Raw genomic sequence first — 17,340 nt, forward strand, 5'->3', positions numbered from 1 at the left:
TCAGGAGGATGACTTTCCTCCATGTTCCCCCTCAGGAGGATGACTTTCCTCCAGGTTCCCCCTCCGGTGGATGACTTTCCTCCATGTTCCCCCTCAGGAGGATGACTTTCCTCCATGTTCCTCCTCAGGAGGATGACTTTCTTCCATGTTCCCCCTAAGGAGGATGACTTTCCTCCATGTTCCCCCTAAGGAGGATGACTTTCCTCCATGTTCCCCCTAAGGAGGATGACTTTCCTCCACGTTCCCCCTCAGGAGGATGACTTTCCTCCACGTTCCTCCTCAGGAGGATGACTTTCCTCCATGTTCTCCCTCAGGAGAATGACTTTCCTCCATGTTCAACTTCAGGAGGATGACTTTCCTCCATGTTCAACTTCAGGAGGATGACTTTCCTCCATGTTCCTTCTCAGGAGGATGACTTTCCTCCATGTTCCCCCTAAGGAGGATGACTTTCCTCCGTGTTCCTCCTCAGAAGGATGACTTTCCTCCATGTTCCTCCTCAGGAGGATGACTTTCCTCCATGTTCCCCCTAAGGAGGATGACTTTCCTCCATGTTCCTCCTCAGGAGGATGACTTTCTTTTATGTTCCTCCTCAGGAGGATGACTTTCCTCCATGTTCCCCCTAAGGAGGATGAATTTCCTCCACGTTCCCCCTCAGGAGGATGACTTTCCTCCACGTTCCTCCTCAGGAGGATGACTTTCCTCCATGTTCCCCCTAAGGAGGATGACTTTCCTCCATGTTCCTCCTCAGGAGGATGACTTTCTTTTATGTTCCTCCTCAGGAGGATGACTTTCCTCCATGTTCCCCCTAAGGAGGATGAATTTCCTCCACGTTCCCCCTCAGGAGGATGACTTTCCTCCACGTTCCTCCTCAGGAGGATGACTTTCCTCCATGTTCCCCCTCAGGAGGATGACTTTCCTCCATGTTCCTCCTCAGGAGGATGACTTTCTTTTATGTTCCTCCTCAGGAGGATGACTTTCCTCCATGTTCCCCCTAAGGAGGATGAATATCCTCCACGTTCCCCCTCAGGAGGATGACTTTCCTCCACGTTCCTCCTCAGGAGGATGACTTTCCTCCATGTTCCCCCTAAGGAGGATGGCTTTCCTCCATGTTCCCCCTCATGAGGATGACTTTCCTCCACGTTCCTCCTCAGGAGGATGACTTTCCTCCATGTTCCTCCTCAGGAGGACAACTTTCCTCCATGTTCCTCTTCAGGTGGATGACTTTTCTCCATGTTCCTCCTCAGGAGGATGACTTTCCTCCATGTTCCTCCTTAGGAGGATGACTTTCCTCCATGTTCCTCCTCAGGAGGATGACTTTCCTCCATGTTCCCTTTCAGGAGGATGACTTTCCTCCATGTTCCCCCTCAGGAGGATGACTATCCTCCATGTTCCCCCTCAGGAGGATGACTTTCCTCCATGTTCCCCCTCAGGAGGATGACTTTCCTCCATATTCTTACCGTGACTACGTGGGTTCTCGCCGGGTTCATGCACCTGGGGATAGGCTCCTCCCACCTTTAAAGACTTGCACCTGGGGATAGGCTCCTCCCACCTCTAAAGACATGCACCTGGGGATAGGCTGATTGGCAACACTAAAATTGGCCCCAGTTTGTTTTACGGTCACTTCCTGGCAACCATAGCTGCCAGTATTTTGCCGTACATTCTATTGATTTTTTTTGTAAACAGGTTTTTTAGTTTATTTCATAGTCGTTTACCCTGAACAAAACTGTTATCAACGTAAAATGAACATCCTCAACATCAACATACCGTAATGTTCAAAATGTTTAAATATTCTATATTATTGTGAATTCCTGGCAACCGCAGCTGCCGCTATTTTACCGTTACTTGTGCCGTTTTTTTTTTTTTTTTACAGAGCGGTTATTCAGTAGTTTTCCACTGAATACTTACTTACTTCAAAACTTTTACTTGAGTCATAATACACTATAGTAACGGTACTCTTACTTGAATACAATTTCAGATTTCTTCATGATTCCTGCTATGTGAAACAAGTCCAGAGTTACAGTAAACGTTAAGTTAAATAGCACTTTTTTGTGGACTTTTTAGCATTAAAGCTCCAAACACACAAAGCAGTGTTTTCCCTCCTTTCGACAAAACTCTGGCATGAAGGTTAGATTTTGTGCAACGCACTTCCTGTACTTTACGTGTGTCCTCTGAGACCCATTTCAAATTGTGGACAAATATTACAATACGGACCTGTAATGTTTTGTATTTGCATGTGCAGGAGCAGCATCAGCTGTGTGCAGCACTGCAGGAGACCAAAGGTCTTCTGGAAGGCCAGCTGGCCGACGCCAGGGCGCGATGCTCCTCACTGAGGGAGCTGGAGAAGGACAACCTTCTGCTGCGTCAGCGGATGGCGGACGTAGAAGCGGTGGGTGGTGTTAACTGGCTGTGGAACATCGGCTAGAAGAGGTTGTATGTGCTGTCACTTGCTCTCTAATTGCGCTTCATTGGTTTTTAAAATGGCACATCTGCTGCTCAAGCCAGGCTGCTAGAGAGTTCCTCAACATTCACGAGACCGCTCACCTGGCCACACTTACAAAGACTACAGCTCGCCCGCGCCATCTTGTGACCTTTTGGAGGCGCACAAGAGTAATTACTATTACGAACCCCGTTTCCATATGAGTTGGGAAATTGTGTTAGATGTAAATATAAACAGAATACAATGATTTGCAAATCCTTTTCAACCCATATTCAGTTGAATGCACTACAAAGACAACATATTTGATGTTCAAACTCATAAACTTTATTTTTTTTTTTGCAAATAATAATTAACTTAGCCTTTCATGGCTGCAACACGTGCCAAAGTAGTTGGGAAAGGGCATGTTCACCACTGTGTTACATGGCCTTTCCTTTTAACAACACTCAGTAAAGGTTTGGGAACTGAGGAGACACATTTTTGAAGCTTCTCAGGTGGAATTCTTTCCCATTCTTGCTTGATGTACAGCTTAAGTTGTTCAACAGTCCGGGGGTCTCCCTTGTGCTATTTTAGGCTTCATAATGCGCCACACATTTTCAATGGGAGACAGCTCTGGACTACAGGCAGGCCAGTCTAGTACCCGCACTCTTTTACTATGAAGCCACGTTGATGTAACACGTGGCTTGGCATTGTCCTGCTGAAATAAGCAGGGGCGTCCATGGTAACGTTGCTTGGATGGCAACATATGTTGCTCCAAAACCTGTATGTACCTTTCAGCATTAATGGCGCCTTCACAGATGTGTAAGTTACCCATGTCTTGGGCACTAATACACCCCCATACCATCACACATGCTGGCTTTTACACTTTGCGCCTATAACAATCCGGATGGTTCTTTTCCTCTTTGGTCCGGAGGACACGACGTCCACAGTTTCCAAAAACAATTTGAAATGTGGACTCGTCAGACCACAGAACACTTTTCCACTTTGTATCAGTTTATCTTAGATGAGCTCAGGCCCAGCGAAGCCGACGGCGTTGCTGGGTGTTGTTGATAAACGGTTTTCGCCTTGCATAGGAGAGTTTTAACTTGCACTTACAGACGTAGCGACCAACTGTAGTTACTGACAGTGGGTTTCTGAAGTGTTCCTGAGCCCATGTGGTGATATCCTTTACACGCTGATGTCGCTTGTTGATGCAGTACAGACTGAGGGATGGAAGCTCACGGGCTTAGCTGCTTACGTGCAGTGATTTCTCCAGATTCTCTGAACCCTTTGATGATATTACGGAGCATAGATGGTGAAATCCCTAAATTCCTTGCAATAGCTGGTTGAGAAAGGTTTTTCTTAAACTGTTCAACAATTTGCTCACGCATTTGTTGACAAAGTGGTGACCCTCGCCCCATCCTTGTTTGTGAATGACTGAGCATTTCATGGAATCTACTTTTGTACCCAATCATGGCACCCACCTGTTCCCAATTTGCCTGTTCACCTGTGGGATGTTCCAAATAAGTGTTTGATGAGCATTCCTCAACTTTATCAGTATTTATTGCCACCTTTCCCAACTTCTTTGTCACGTGTTGCTGGCATCAAATTCTAAAGTTAATGATTATTTGCAAAAAAAAAAAAAAGTTTATCAGTTTGAACATCAAATATGTTGTCTTTTTGGCATATTCAACTGAATACGGGTTGAAAATGATTTGCAAAACATTGTATTCCGTTTATATTTACACTACCGTTCAAAAGTTTGGGGTCACGTTGAAATGTCCTTATTTTTGAAGGAAAAGCACTGTACTTTTCAATGAAGATAACTTTAAACTAGTCTTAACTTTAAAGAAATACACTCTATACATTGCTAATGTGGTAAATGACTATTCTAGCTGCAAATGTCTGGTTTTTGGTGCAATATCTACATAGGTGTATAGAGGCCCATTTCCAGCAACTATCACTCCAGTGTTCTAATGGTACAATGTGTTTGCTCATTGGCTCAGAAGGCTAATTGATGATTAGAAAACCCTTGTGCAATCATGTTCACACATCTGAAAACAGTTTAGCTCGTTACAGAAGCTACAAAACTGACCATTGAGCAGATTGAGTTTCTGGAGCATCACATTTGTGGGGTCAATGAAACGCTCAAAATGGCCAGAAAAAGAGAACTTTCATCTGAAACTCGACAGTCTATTCTTGTTCTTAGAAATGAAGGCTATTCCACAAAATTGTTTGGGTGACCCCAAACTTTTGAACGGTAGTGTATATTTACTAGCTTCTTGCTTGCTGCCTTGGTTTCTCGTCTCCTTGTTAAGCTTTTCCGCAGCTTCCGGCACGTTTTCCTTTTCGTATTTTTGTCATTGGAATAAGTCACCTTCTCAGCCTGCTCAGTGTCCGCCCTGAGATCTTTAGGTTGTGAGTTCAAACCCCGGCCGAGTCACACCAAAGACTATAACAAAAATGGGACCCATTACCTCCTTGCTTGGCACTCAGCATCATGGGTTGGAATTGGGGGTTAAATCACAAAAAAAAAAAGATGATTTTAGCTCGTCCTGAAGAATTTGGAGGTAATCCTCCTTTTTCATTGTCCCATTTAAAGCAGCAGTTCTATTGGCAGCAAAACAGGCCCAGAGCATAATACTACCACCACCATGCTTGACGGTAGGCATGGTGTTCCTGTGATTAAAAGCCTCACCTTTTCTCCTCCAAACATACTGCTGTGTTTTGTGCAGGGCCGGCCCGTGGCATAGGCCGTATAGGCAAATGCTAAGGGCGCCGTCCATCAGGGGGCGCCACGCCAGTGCCACAAATGTTGGAGAAAAAAAAAAAAAAAAAAAAAAAAAGTTGGTACTATTATTTCTAAATACAAAAAATAATTCCACGTTAATTAAAATGCAAAGTAAAGCCTATTTAATAGAAATATTATTTGTTACAACATTACGCTCCCTACCCTCCCCCCCCCCCCCATCCCCCCGCACGGTGCGCCCACTCTTACCACATCAAAAAATCAACACAAGATGTCAAAACGGCCAAAACTGTCAGGTGCTCAGGGACTAAAAAAGAGAAAAGAAGAGGAGGAGAAACGAGAAAAAGACAGAGGTAGCAGGTAGGTAACGTTAGCCTACATGAAATTATTTGTCTGTTACAGAATGTGATAGTAACCTGGCTTTTTAGCATTAAGCTAATGTTTCATGATTCGGCAATTGCTAATCAATAAATAGCTAGTTCTGTTTTAACGTCGGGTTAATATTGTGGAGGGGGCTAAATTGTTATGGAAAATAATAATGTAACGTTAAGTAATTACAGTACTCCCACCTTACATTCCTCAGAGAAATTAGATCTTTTAAGCAGGTGTTTTTTGTTTACTTTGTTATTGCCTTCTGGTTAGCTAATGTTTGCCCTGCAGGTAATAGTCACTTTTCCACCCCTTTATATATTAGGTATAGTTGTAAGCCTAGTTGTTAAAGTGCACATCATTAATGTTAATTAAGCAATATCACATGAGAGGGAATGATGTTTTTTAATTTGAGCACTGCTGTGATTCGGTTAAAGATAATCATAACATAACATTCACATATAATATGTGGCCACCTAAAATCTTGCCTAGGGCGCCAGATTGGTTAGGGCCAGGCCTGGTTTTGTGGCCAAACAGCTCCATTTTTGTCTCATCTGACATCACATGGACAAAGATAAAACCTTCTAGAGGAAAGTTCTGTGGTCAGATGAAACCAAAATGGAGCTGTTTGGCCACAATACCCAGCAATATGTCTGGAGGAGAAAAGGTGAGGCCTTTAATCCCAGGAACACCATGCCTACTAAACTCAAGACAGCCATAACATTATGTTCTTTACAAATGTATGAAAACTTTTGATCGCGACTGGATAAGGCTGTTGAATGAATAACAACTTTTTACGCTGAATGTTGTCGTTTTTCCCTCCTAGCCGTGAAGACTTGTGTAGACCCGCCCTGAGTCGTGTTTATCTGATCATGAACGTGTAGGAGCGTGACACGGAGAGGCAGCGCGTTGACGAGCTGCTGGAGATGAACATAAGCCTGGAGGCGGACCTGCGGCAGTGCGGCGGCAGCGGCGGAGGCTTCGGCGCTCTTTCTCACCGCCGCTTCCTCCAATCAGCGGAGGACTCCGACGAGGAGCTGAGGGAGCTGATTGGTCAGAGCTCCAGCTTGTCACGCACCTTGTCACTTAGGACATTCTAATTAACTGATAAGAGGAAACATGCCGCGGTTAGGATCGGCTCACGGGTTATCAATCATAAAGAAGTAGCGCGATATCAATTTCTCCGCTTTCCCACATCAGCTCTTTTTTTTTCATTCTCCCGGGTGTTGTTGATGTATTCAGACCACAAGCCGCTGAGCGTGGAAGTGGGCGAGGCGTCGGCGCTGAGGCTGCTGGGAGCCGAGCAGGAGAACCAGCAGCTTCGGAGACGTTTGGAGGAGCTGCAGGCCCAGCAGGAGGTCAGCACGACTGTGATGCCTATAAATAATGATCCTTACTCGGAGAGTTCAACTGGGTTAGGAAATATAACAAGAGACTCTGGCTTGACCAGATGACCAGTGAATAGCAGGGATGTTTGACTCAATTGTTTCCAGAAAGCTAACTATTAGTCTTATTTTGTGTATTTCAGCCTCCTCTACAGCAGACGTTTTAATTTTGTCCGCTGGTTTTAAAGGCCTACTGAAAGCCACTACTACCGACCACGCAGTCTGATAGTTTTGTTATCAATGATGAAATCTTAACATTGCAACACATGCCAATACGGCCGGGTTAACTTATAAAGTGACATTTTAAATTTCCCGCCACACTTCCGGTTGAAAACGTCTAGATATGATGACGTATGCGCGTGACGGAATCAGTTGATGCGAAAGTATTGGTACCCCATTGAATACAATACAAAAAAGCTCTGTTTTCATTTCAAAATTCCACAGTATTCTGGACATCTGTGTTGGTGAATCTTTTGCAATTTGTTTAATGAACTATGGAGACTGCAAAGAAGAAAGTTGTAGGTGGGATCGGTGTATTAGCGTCGGACTACAGCAACACAACCAGGAAGACAGAGATGGATAGCAGACGCGTTAGCCGGCGAACTCGCCTTAACTTCCTCCGTCTCGCCGACCGCATCTGTGATCGGGTGAAGTCCTTCGTCCTTCCGTCGATCGCTGGAACGCAGGTGAGCACGGGTGTTGATGAGCAGATGAGGGCTGGCTGACGTAGGTGGATGGCTAATGTTTTTAGCATAGCTCTGTGATGTCCGGTTGCTAAGTTAGCTTCAATGGTGTCGTTAGCAACAGCATTGTCAACCTTCGCCAGGCTGGAAAGCATTAACCGTGTATTTACATGTCCATGGTTTAATAGTATTGTTGATCTTCTGTCTATCCTTCCAGTCAGGGATTTATTTATTTTGTTTCTATATGCAGTTAAGCACGATGCTATCACGTTAGCTCCGTAGCTGAAGTGTTTCGTCGATGTATTGTCATGGAGATACAAGTCACTGTGAATGTCCATTTCGCGTTCTCGACTCTCATTTTCAAGAGGATATAGTATCCGAGGTGGTTTAAAATACAAATCCGTGATCCACAATAGAAAAAGGAGAGAGTGTGGAATCCAATGAGCCAGCTCGTACCTAAGTTACGGTCAGAGCGAAAAAAGATATGTCTTGCACTGCATTCTAGTCCTTCACTCAAACGTTCCTCATCCACGAATCTTTCATCCTCGCTCAAATTAATGGGGCAATCGTCGCTTTCTCGGTCCGAATCGCTCTAGCTGCGTTGAAAACAATAGGAAAATATGAGGAGGCTATCAATTGACTACGTCACGCTACTTCCGGTAGGGGCAAGGCTTTTTTAAAATCAGATCCCAAAAGTTGCGATCTTTATCGTCGTTGTTCTCTACTAAATCCTTTCAGCAAAAATATGGCAATATTGCGAAATGATCAAGTATGACACATAGAATGGATCTGCTATCCCCGTTTAAATAAAAAAAAATAATTTCAGTAGGCCTTTAAGGACGATAAAGTTCCCAACTTTTGGTCGCTGATAAAAAAGCCTTGCCTGTACCGGAAGTAGCGTGACGTCACAGGTTGTGGAGCTCCTCACATCTGCACATTGTTTACAATCATGGCCACCAGCAGCGAGAGCGATTCGGACCGAGAAAGCGACGATTTCCCCATTAATTTGAGCGAGGATGAAAGATTTGTGGATGAGGAAAGTGAGAGTGAAGGACTAGAGGGCAGTGGAAGTGATTCAGATAGGGAAGATGCTGTGAGAGGCGGGTGGGACCTGATATTCAGCTGGGAAAGACTAAAACAGTAAATAAACACAAGACATATATATACTCTATTAGCCACAACACAACCAGGCTTATATTTAATATGCCACAAATTAATCCCGCATAACAAACACCTCCCCCCTCCCGTCCATAAAACCCGCCAATACAACTCAAACACCCGCACAACACACTCAATCCCACAGCTCAAAGTACCGTTCACCTCCGCAAAGTTCATACAGCACATATATTTCCCCAAAGTTACGTACGTGACATGCACATAGCGGCACGCACGTACGGGCAAGCGATCAAATGTTTGGAAGCCACAGCTGCATACTCACGGTACCGCGTCTGTATATCCAACTCAAAGTCCTCCTGGTAAGAGTCTCTGTTGTGCCAGTTCTCCACAGGCCAATGGTAAAGCTTGACTGTCATCGTTCGGGAATCTAAGCAATGAAACACCGGCTACGTGTTTGTGTTGCTGCAGCCGGCCGCTAATACACCGCTTCCCACCTACAGCTTTCTTCTTTGCTGTCTCCATTGTTCATTAAACAAATTGCAAAAGATTCACCAACACAGATGTCCAGAAAACTGTGGAATTTTGCGATGAAAACAGACGACTTAGTAGCTGGCCACAATGCGGTCCCAAAATGTCCTCTACAATCCGTGACGTCACGCGCAGGCGTCATCATACCGAGACGTTTTCAGCAGGATATTTCGCGGGAAATTTAAAATTGCACTTTACTAATCTAACCCGGCCGTATTGGCATGTGTTGCAATGTTAAGATTTCATCATTGATATATAAACTATCAGACTGCGTGGTCGGTAGTAGTGGCTTTCAGTAGGCCTTTAAGGGAAGAATGTAATAGAAAATATCAATACAAAGTGTCAAGACAGAATAAACTCTCTGCTGCTGCAGCAACAGAGATACAGTCTATAAGATATATCGATATCTAATGTATTCATACATTGTTTATGTAGGATATACTCATGTATATATAACCTAATCATATTGTTTCTTCAACTTCCAAATAGCTAACCCTTCTCTGGGATTATATTCCCAGTTTTGATCTGGGACGTCTGGTCACTTATAGCATATAAGAATATTCTATTACTGTTAAAGGCCTACTAAAATTATTTTTTTTTATTTAAAGGGGAATAGCAGATCCATTCTATGTGTCATACTTGATCATTTCGCGATATTACCATATTTTTGCTGAAAGGATTTAATAGAGAAAATCGACGATAAAGTTCGCAACTTTTGCTCGCTGATAAAAAAAAGCCTTGCCTGTACCGGAAGTAGCGTGACGTCACAGGAGCTAGTATTCCTCACAATTCCCCGTTGTTTACAATGGAGCGAGAGAGATTCGGCCCGAGAAAGTGATGATTACCCCATTAATTTGAGCGAGGATGAAAGATTCGTGGATGAGGAACGTTACAGTGAAGGACTTGAGAGACAGTGATGGACGTATCTTTTTTCGCTCTGACCGTAACTTAGGTACAAGCTGGCTCATTGGATTCCACACTCTCCTTTTTTTTTATTGTGGATCACGGATTTGTATTTTAAACCACCTCGGATACTATATCCTCTTGAAAATGAGAGTCGAGAACGCAAAATTGACATTCAGTGCCTTTTATCTCCACGACAATACATCGGCGAAATGCTTTAGCTACGAGCTAACGTGATAGCATCGTGCTTTAACTGCATATAGAAACAAAAAAATAAAGGATAGAAGGAAGGATAGATAGAAAATCAACAATACTATTAAACCGTGGACATGTAAATACACGGTTAATGCTTTCCAGGCTGGCAAAGGTTAACAATGCTGTGCTAACGACGCCATTGAAGCTAACTTAGCAACTTAGCAACGGGACCTCACAGAGCTATGCTAAAAACATTAGCTCTCCACCTACGCCAGCCAGCCCTCATCTACTCATCAACACCCGTGCTCACCTGCGTTCCAGCGATCGGCAGAAGGACGAAGGACTTCACCCGATGCGTTTGGCGGCCCGGAGACGTAGGAAGTCAAGGTGAGGTCGGCGGCTAGCGCGGCTAGCGCGGCTAGCGCGGCTAGCGCTCCAACAAAGTCCTCCTGGTTGTGTTGCTGTAGTCCGCTGCTAATACACCGATCCCACCTACAACTGTCTTCTTTGCAGCCTTCATTGTTCATTAAACAAATTGCAAAAGATGTCCAAAATACTGTGGAATTATGAAATGAAAACAGAGCTTTTTGTATAGGATTCTACGGGTACCATAACTTCCGTTACTCTGACTTCGTCACGCGCATACGTCATCATACCGCGACGTTTCAGCCGGATATTTCCCGGGAAGTTTTAAAAGTCACTTTATAAGTTAACCCGGCCGTATTGGCATGTGTTGCAATGTTAAGATTTCATCATTGATATATAAACTATCAGACTGCGTGGTCGGTAGTAGTAGGTTTCAGTAGGCCTTTAAGCAAACTACGAATAATAAAACATGTGTCCTTTTATCATAGCTACACGTATGACACAAAAAAGCGGGTGAAAATCAGTGGTATTAAGTGAGGTAAGATGAATGAAATGCGCTGACAGTTCATTGCTCCTGCCAAATGAATTGCACTGGGTGGAGCGGATCACCACTCCAAGATGGCGGCCCTAGCGTCTCGTCAGCGCCAGTAGGCAGTAGCGCTCCATGCTGCGTACCCTTAGACCAGGGGTCGGCAACCCGCGGCTCTAGAGCCACATGCGGCTCTTTAGCGCCGTCCTAGTGGCTCTCTGAAGCTTTTTAAAAAATGTATGAAAAATGGAAAAAGATGAGGGGGAAAAAAATATATTTTTTGTTTTAATATGGTTTCCGTAGGAGGACAAACATGACACAACCCTCCCTAATTGTTATAAAGCACACTGTTTGTATTAAACATGCTTCACTGATTCGAGTATTTGGCGAGCGCCGTTTTGTCCTACTAATTTTGGCGGTACTTGAACTCACCTTAGTTTGTTTACATGTATAACTTTCTCCGACTTTCTAGGACGTGTTTTATGCCACTTCTTTTTCTGTCTCATTTTGTCCACCAAACTTTTAATGTTGTGCGTGAATGCACAAAGGTGAGTTTTGTTGATGTTATTGACTTGTGTGGAGTGCTAATCAGACATATTTGGTCACTGCATGACTGCAAGCTAATCGATGCTAACATGCTATTTAGGCTAGCTATATGTACATATTGCATCATTATGCCTCATTTGTAGCTATATTTGAGCTCATTTAGTTTCCTTTAAGTCATCTCAATTCAATGTATATCTCATGACACACTATCTGTATGTAATATGGCTTTTAATTTGTTGCGGCTCCAGACAGATTTGTTTTTGTATTTTTGCTCCAATATGGCTCTTTCAACATTTTGGGTTGCCGACCCCTGCCTTAGACCATGTCGAACATGTCTATGTTTACAGTGGTCCAAGTTCCTCTTTGCAACGGGAGCACTCTCCTGTTTTTAGGAATTTGCTGCAAAAATATTTGCCCACCAAGTTTGGAACTAAACTCGGGGGTGGGGGGATTGAGGGGGGGGGGGGGGGGGGGGGGATGCCGGCACTACCGGCTTCCAGGGTGCGAGTTGAATAGCCCGGGTATAAACTAAACTCTCAGGAAAAAAAAGTCCTTTAAGGGGTTGTGTGTTGTAAAGTTTTTGCAGTTGAGTGCCATGCGACTGGGGAACATACAGTACTGTACGTGTAACTGGAAAAAGTACACAAACGTGCCTTTAACGTACAGAAATTAATCAGTACTCCTATGTGTTGCACGGCAACAACATTAATTATGATTGACAAGCGTACTAACAAATAGTCTACCACAAAGCACCATGCCTTCATTCTCTTCAGCCGCTAGTTTCTATGGTTACATGAGACGAGACTGTTTTTATGACCTGCCTAGAATGATTTGAATCAATCTGCACTGTTATTATTATTATTATTATTATTATTAAATTCCTATTTGTTTGTTTCTCTTCCTGGTATTGAGCTCGTAGGCCGACAAAGAGAAATACGTTTGAGTGCTTTCATGTTCAGGAAAAATAACAATTAACCCTGTAAGACCCAAATATAGAAAAACCTAAAACAAAAATATTTGACCTTTCAGATGTTGTTGTAGGAGGCATTTGATGCAGAAATTGAAGAGTTAAAAAAAAAATGTTTATGTGTGTTTTTAGAGAAATGTTGTAATATTGCAACATTGGGCTTTGATGGGAGCAGAATTTCTGTATTTGTACTCACGTTGTCTGAACAACTAAGGGTTCATTTGCAGGGTTTATTGCTTACTTAGCCCCATAACGGTATATACCATTAATAATAATCACACATTAGTTATATTTTCATGAAGTCATTTATTACAAATATAAAAAATATGAAACAAGATAAAACTCTTAAAAAACGCCTTTTCCCCCTCTTTTATAATTATATAACAAGCTCTAAATGAAATTTGATGCATCTGTTCCACAATAACTACATATGTACATGCTCTAGACCAGGGGTCACCAACGCGGTGCCCGCGGGCACCAGGTAGCCCATAAGGACCAGATGAGTAGCCCGCTGGCCTGTTCTAAAAATAGCTCAAATAGCAGCGCTTACCAGTGAGCTGCCTCTATTTTTTAAATTGGATTTATTTACTAGCAAGCTGGTCTCGCTTTGCCCGACATTTTTGATTCTAAGAGAGACAAATCTCAAATAGAATTTGAAAATCCAAGAAAATATTTTAAAGACTTGGTCTTCACTTGTTTAAATAAAGTCATTAATTTTTTTACTTTGCTTCTTATAACTTTCAGAAAGACAATTTTAGAGAAAAAATACAACCTTAAAAATGATTTTAGGATTTTTAAACACATACACTACCGTTCAAAAGTTTGGGGTCACATTGAAATGTCCTTATTTTTGAAGGAAAAGCACTGTACTTTTCAATGAAGATAACTTTAAACTAGTCTTAACTTTAAAGAAATACACTCTATACATTGCTAATGTGGTAAATGTCTATTCTAGCTGCAAATGTCTGGTTTTTGGTGCAATATCTACATAGGTGTATAGAGGCCCATTTCCAGCAACTATCACTCCAGTGTTCTAATGGTACAATGTGTTTGCTCATTGGCTCAGAAGGCTAATTGATGATTAGAAAACCCTTGTGCAATCATGTTCACACATCTGAAAACAGTTTAGCTCGTTACAGAAGCTACAAAACTGACCTTCCTATGAGCAGATTGAGTTTTTGGAGCATCACATTTGTGGGGTCAATTAAACGCTCAAAATGGCCAGAAAAAGAGAACTTTCATCTGAAACTCGACAGTCTGTTCTTGTTCTTAGAAATGAAGGCTATTCCACAAAATTGTTTGGGTGAACCCAAACTTTTGAACGGTAGTGTATACCTTTTTACCTTTTAAATTCCTTCCTCTTCTTTCCTGACAATTTAAATCAATGTTCAAGTAAATTTATTTTTTTTATTGTAAAGAACAATAAATACATTTTAATTTAATTCTTCATTTTAGCTTCGGTTTTTTCGACGAAGAATATTTGTGAAATATTTCTTCCAACCTATTATGATTAAAATTCAAAAAAATTATTCTGGCAAACCTAGAAAATCTGTAGGATCAAATTTAAATCTTATTTCAAAGTCTTTTGAATTTCTTTTAAAATTGTTGTTCTGGAAAATCTAGAAGAAATAATGATTTGTCTTTGTTAGAAATATAGCTTGGTCCAATTTGTTATATATTCTAACAAAGTGTAGATTGGATTTTAACCTATTTAAAACACGTCATCAAAATTCTAAAATTAATCTTGATCAGGAAAAAATTACTAATGATGTTCCATAAATTCTTTTTTTAAGTTTTTCGGTTGAACTTTGAATTTTAAAGAGTTGACATTGAAGATAAACTATGTTTCAAAATGTAATTGTCATTTTTTTTCGTGTTTTCTCCTCTTTTAAACCGTTCGATGAAGTGTAAATATCATTCATTATTAATAATAACATAGAGTTAAAGGTCAATTGAGCAAATTGGCTATTTCTGGCAATTTATATAAGTGTGTATCAAACTGGTAGCCCTTCGCATTAATCAGTACCCAAGAAGTAGCTCTTGCTTTCAAAAAGGTTGGTGACCCCTGCTCTAGACATTGTAATAATAACCCTAAAAAGTATAAAAGACATTTTACTTACTCGAATCTGATGAATCCAGTCCAATGATTTTGTTCGAAGGAAACCTTGAGAGGTTGTGGTAAAGGTAACGTTGTAATTTTACAACAAGGGGTGTTACAGGGTTAAAAACCTCTGACAGTTCTCCGGCCTTGTACCTTGCAGTTCCACAACTTGAAGAACGAGAACGCCACCTTGACGCGGCAGCTGGAAGAGCTGCGAGCCAAGCAGGAGGACGTCCAGAGGGGGGTCCAGGGATCCGAATCCCGCAGGGGCGAGGGGGAAGGAATGGTGAGGTTGATGGAGGAGAAGGAGCGACGGCAGGAAACGGTTGTGACTCAGAGGGAAGCGGGGGTCGGGGAAGAGGTTCTCCACGTCGGAGGGAAAGCGGGTGAGGAGATCCTGCCCAAAGGTAGAGAAGAAGCAGAGGGGGACCAGGTAGACGTGCAAAAGGTGGAGGCACCACCAGACATCCACCAACAGCCGGAAGATGGAGAACCCCGTGAAGAACCCCCAGCTGCAGACCAGGCTGTCGGCCGTCTTTCCGACTCTCTCCATGAGGCCCAGAGGGAGGCTGACCGGCAGGCGCTGGTGGCCCAGGACCTGCGCTCCGAGCTGGCCGTGCAGAGCAGGAAGACTTGGGAGGCTGAGCAGAGGCTGGCGCTCCTGGAGGCTGAGATGCAACACCTGAGGAACGCCGCAGACGACCTCCAGGAGGCCCGCAGGCGGATGGAGGTATGATGGTGCTATTCAATGTGGGATGGGTAGAGGCGATAATGGCTGTCAGTGGCCGGTGGAGACCAGACAAATGGACACCATGTGACACTCTCCAAGTGGATTTCATTCAGGAAAAGAACACGAGTGCATGCACAGATTATGACAGCCTGTGTGTAATAATTGTATTAAACTAACATTTACAGTCATTTACTGTGAAATATCTTCACAGGGATTTACCGTAACTGTAGAGCTGTGATTTTACGCTTCATTACAATCAGCTTACAACTAAATGCTGTAACTTCACAACTGTTATTTTATAGTTCATTACAAAAACATTACATGTATATACTTCACAATTGTTATTTTATAGTTCATTACAATAACATTACATATATATACATCACAATTGTTATTTTATAGCTCATTACAATAACATTACATATATATACTTCACAATTGTTATTTTATAGTTAATTACAATACAATTACATATAAATGCTGTAACTTCATAATTGTTATTTTATAGTTAATTACAATAAAATTACATGTAAAGGCTGTAACTTCATAATTGTTATTTTATAGTTCATTACAATAACATTACATATACATGCTGAAACTTCATAATTGTTATTTTATAGTTAATTACAATAAAATTACATATAAATGCTGTAACTTCATAATTGTTTTATAGTTAATTACATATAAATGCTGTAACTTCATAATGGTTATTTTATAACTCATTACAATAAAATTACATATACATGCTGTAGCTTCATAATTGTTATTTTATAGTTAAGTACAATCAAATTACATATATACATGCTGTAACTTCATAATTGTTATTTTATAACTTATTACAATAAAATTACATATAAATGCTGTAACTTCCTAATTGTTATTTTATAGTTAATTACAATAAAATTACATATACATGCTGTGACTTCATAATTGTTATGTTATAGTTAATTACAATAAAATTACATATACATGCTGTAACTTAATAATTGTTATTTTATAGTTCATTACAATAACATTACATACATGCTGTAACTTCACAACTGTTATTTTATAGTTCATTACAAAAACATTACATATATATACTTCACAATTGTTATTTTATAGTTCATTACAATAACATTACATATATATACTTCACAATTGTTATTTTATAGTTCATTACAATACAATTACATATAAATGCTGTAACTTCATAATTGTTATTTTATAGTTAATTACAATAAAATTACATGTAAAGGCTGTAACTTCATAATTGTTATTTTATAGTTCATTACAATAACATTACATATACATGCTGAAACTTCATAATTGTTATTTTATAGTTAATTACAATAAAATTACATATAAATGCTGTAACTTCATAATTGTTTTATAGTTAATTACAATAAAATTACATATAAATGCTGTAACTTCATAATGGTTATTTTATAACTCATTACAATAAAATTACATATACATGCTGTAGCTTCATAATTGTTATTTTATAGTTAAGTACAATAAAATTACATATACATGCTGTAACTTCATAATTGTTATTTTATAACTTATTACAATAAAATTACATATATATGCTGTAACTTCATAATTGTTATTTTATAGTTAATTACAATAAAATTACATATAAATGCTGTAACTTAATAATTGTTATTTTATAGTTCATTACAATAAAATTACATATATGTTATTAAGATTAAGATTAAAGATACCAATGATTGTCACACACACACTAGATGTGGTGAAATTTGTCCTCTGCATTTGAC

At 40.9% G+C, this 17,340-nt stretch overlaps 1 protein-coding gene across 3 annotated transcripts in view; it reads left to right on the forward strand.

The window, feature by feature from the left end:
- The window catches only part of ccdc88b (coiled-coil domain containing 88B), a 174,192-nt gene that overhangs the window by 72,134 nt on the left and 84,718 nt on the right, over window positions 1–17,340 (forward strand). For all 3 annotated transcript variants that reach the window (XM_062043422.1, XM_062043421.1, XM_062043423.1), the window contains 4 exons: window positions 2,240–2,386; window positions 6,416–6,584; window positions 6,774–6,889; window positions 15,011–15,580. In XM_062043422.1, the coding sequence (XP_061899406.1) occupies window positions 2,240–2,386; window positions 6,416–6,584; window positions 6,774–6,889; window positions 15,011–15,580 (1,002 nt within the window). The remainder of the gene's footprint in view (window positions 1–2,239; window positions 2,387–6,415; window positions 6,585–6,773; window positions 6,890–15,010; window positions 15,581–17,340) is intronic.

The sequence above is a fragment of the Entelurus aequoreus genome, linkage group LG04, assembly GCF_033978785.1.
Source record: "Entelurus aequoreus isolate RoL-2023_Sb linkage group LG04, RoL_Eaeq_v1.1, whole genome shotgun sequence".
Lineage (NCBI taxonomy): Eukaryota > Metazoa > Chordata > Actinopteri > Syngnathiformes > Syngnathidae > Entelurus > Entelurus aequoreus.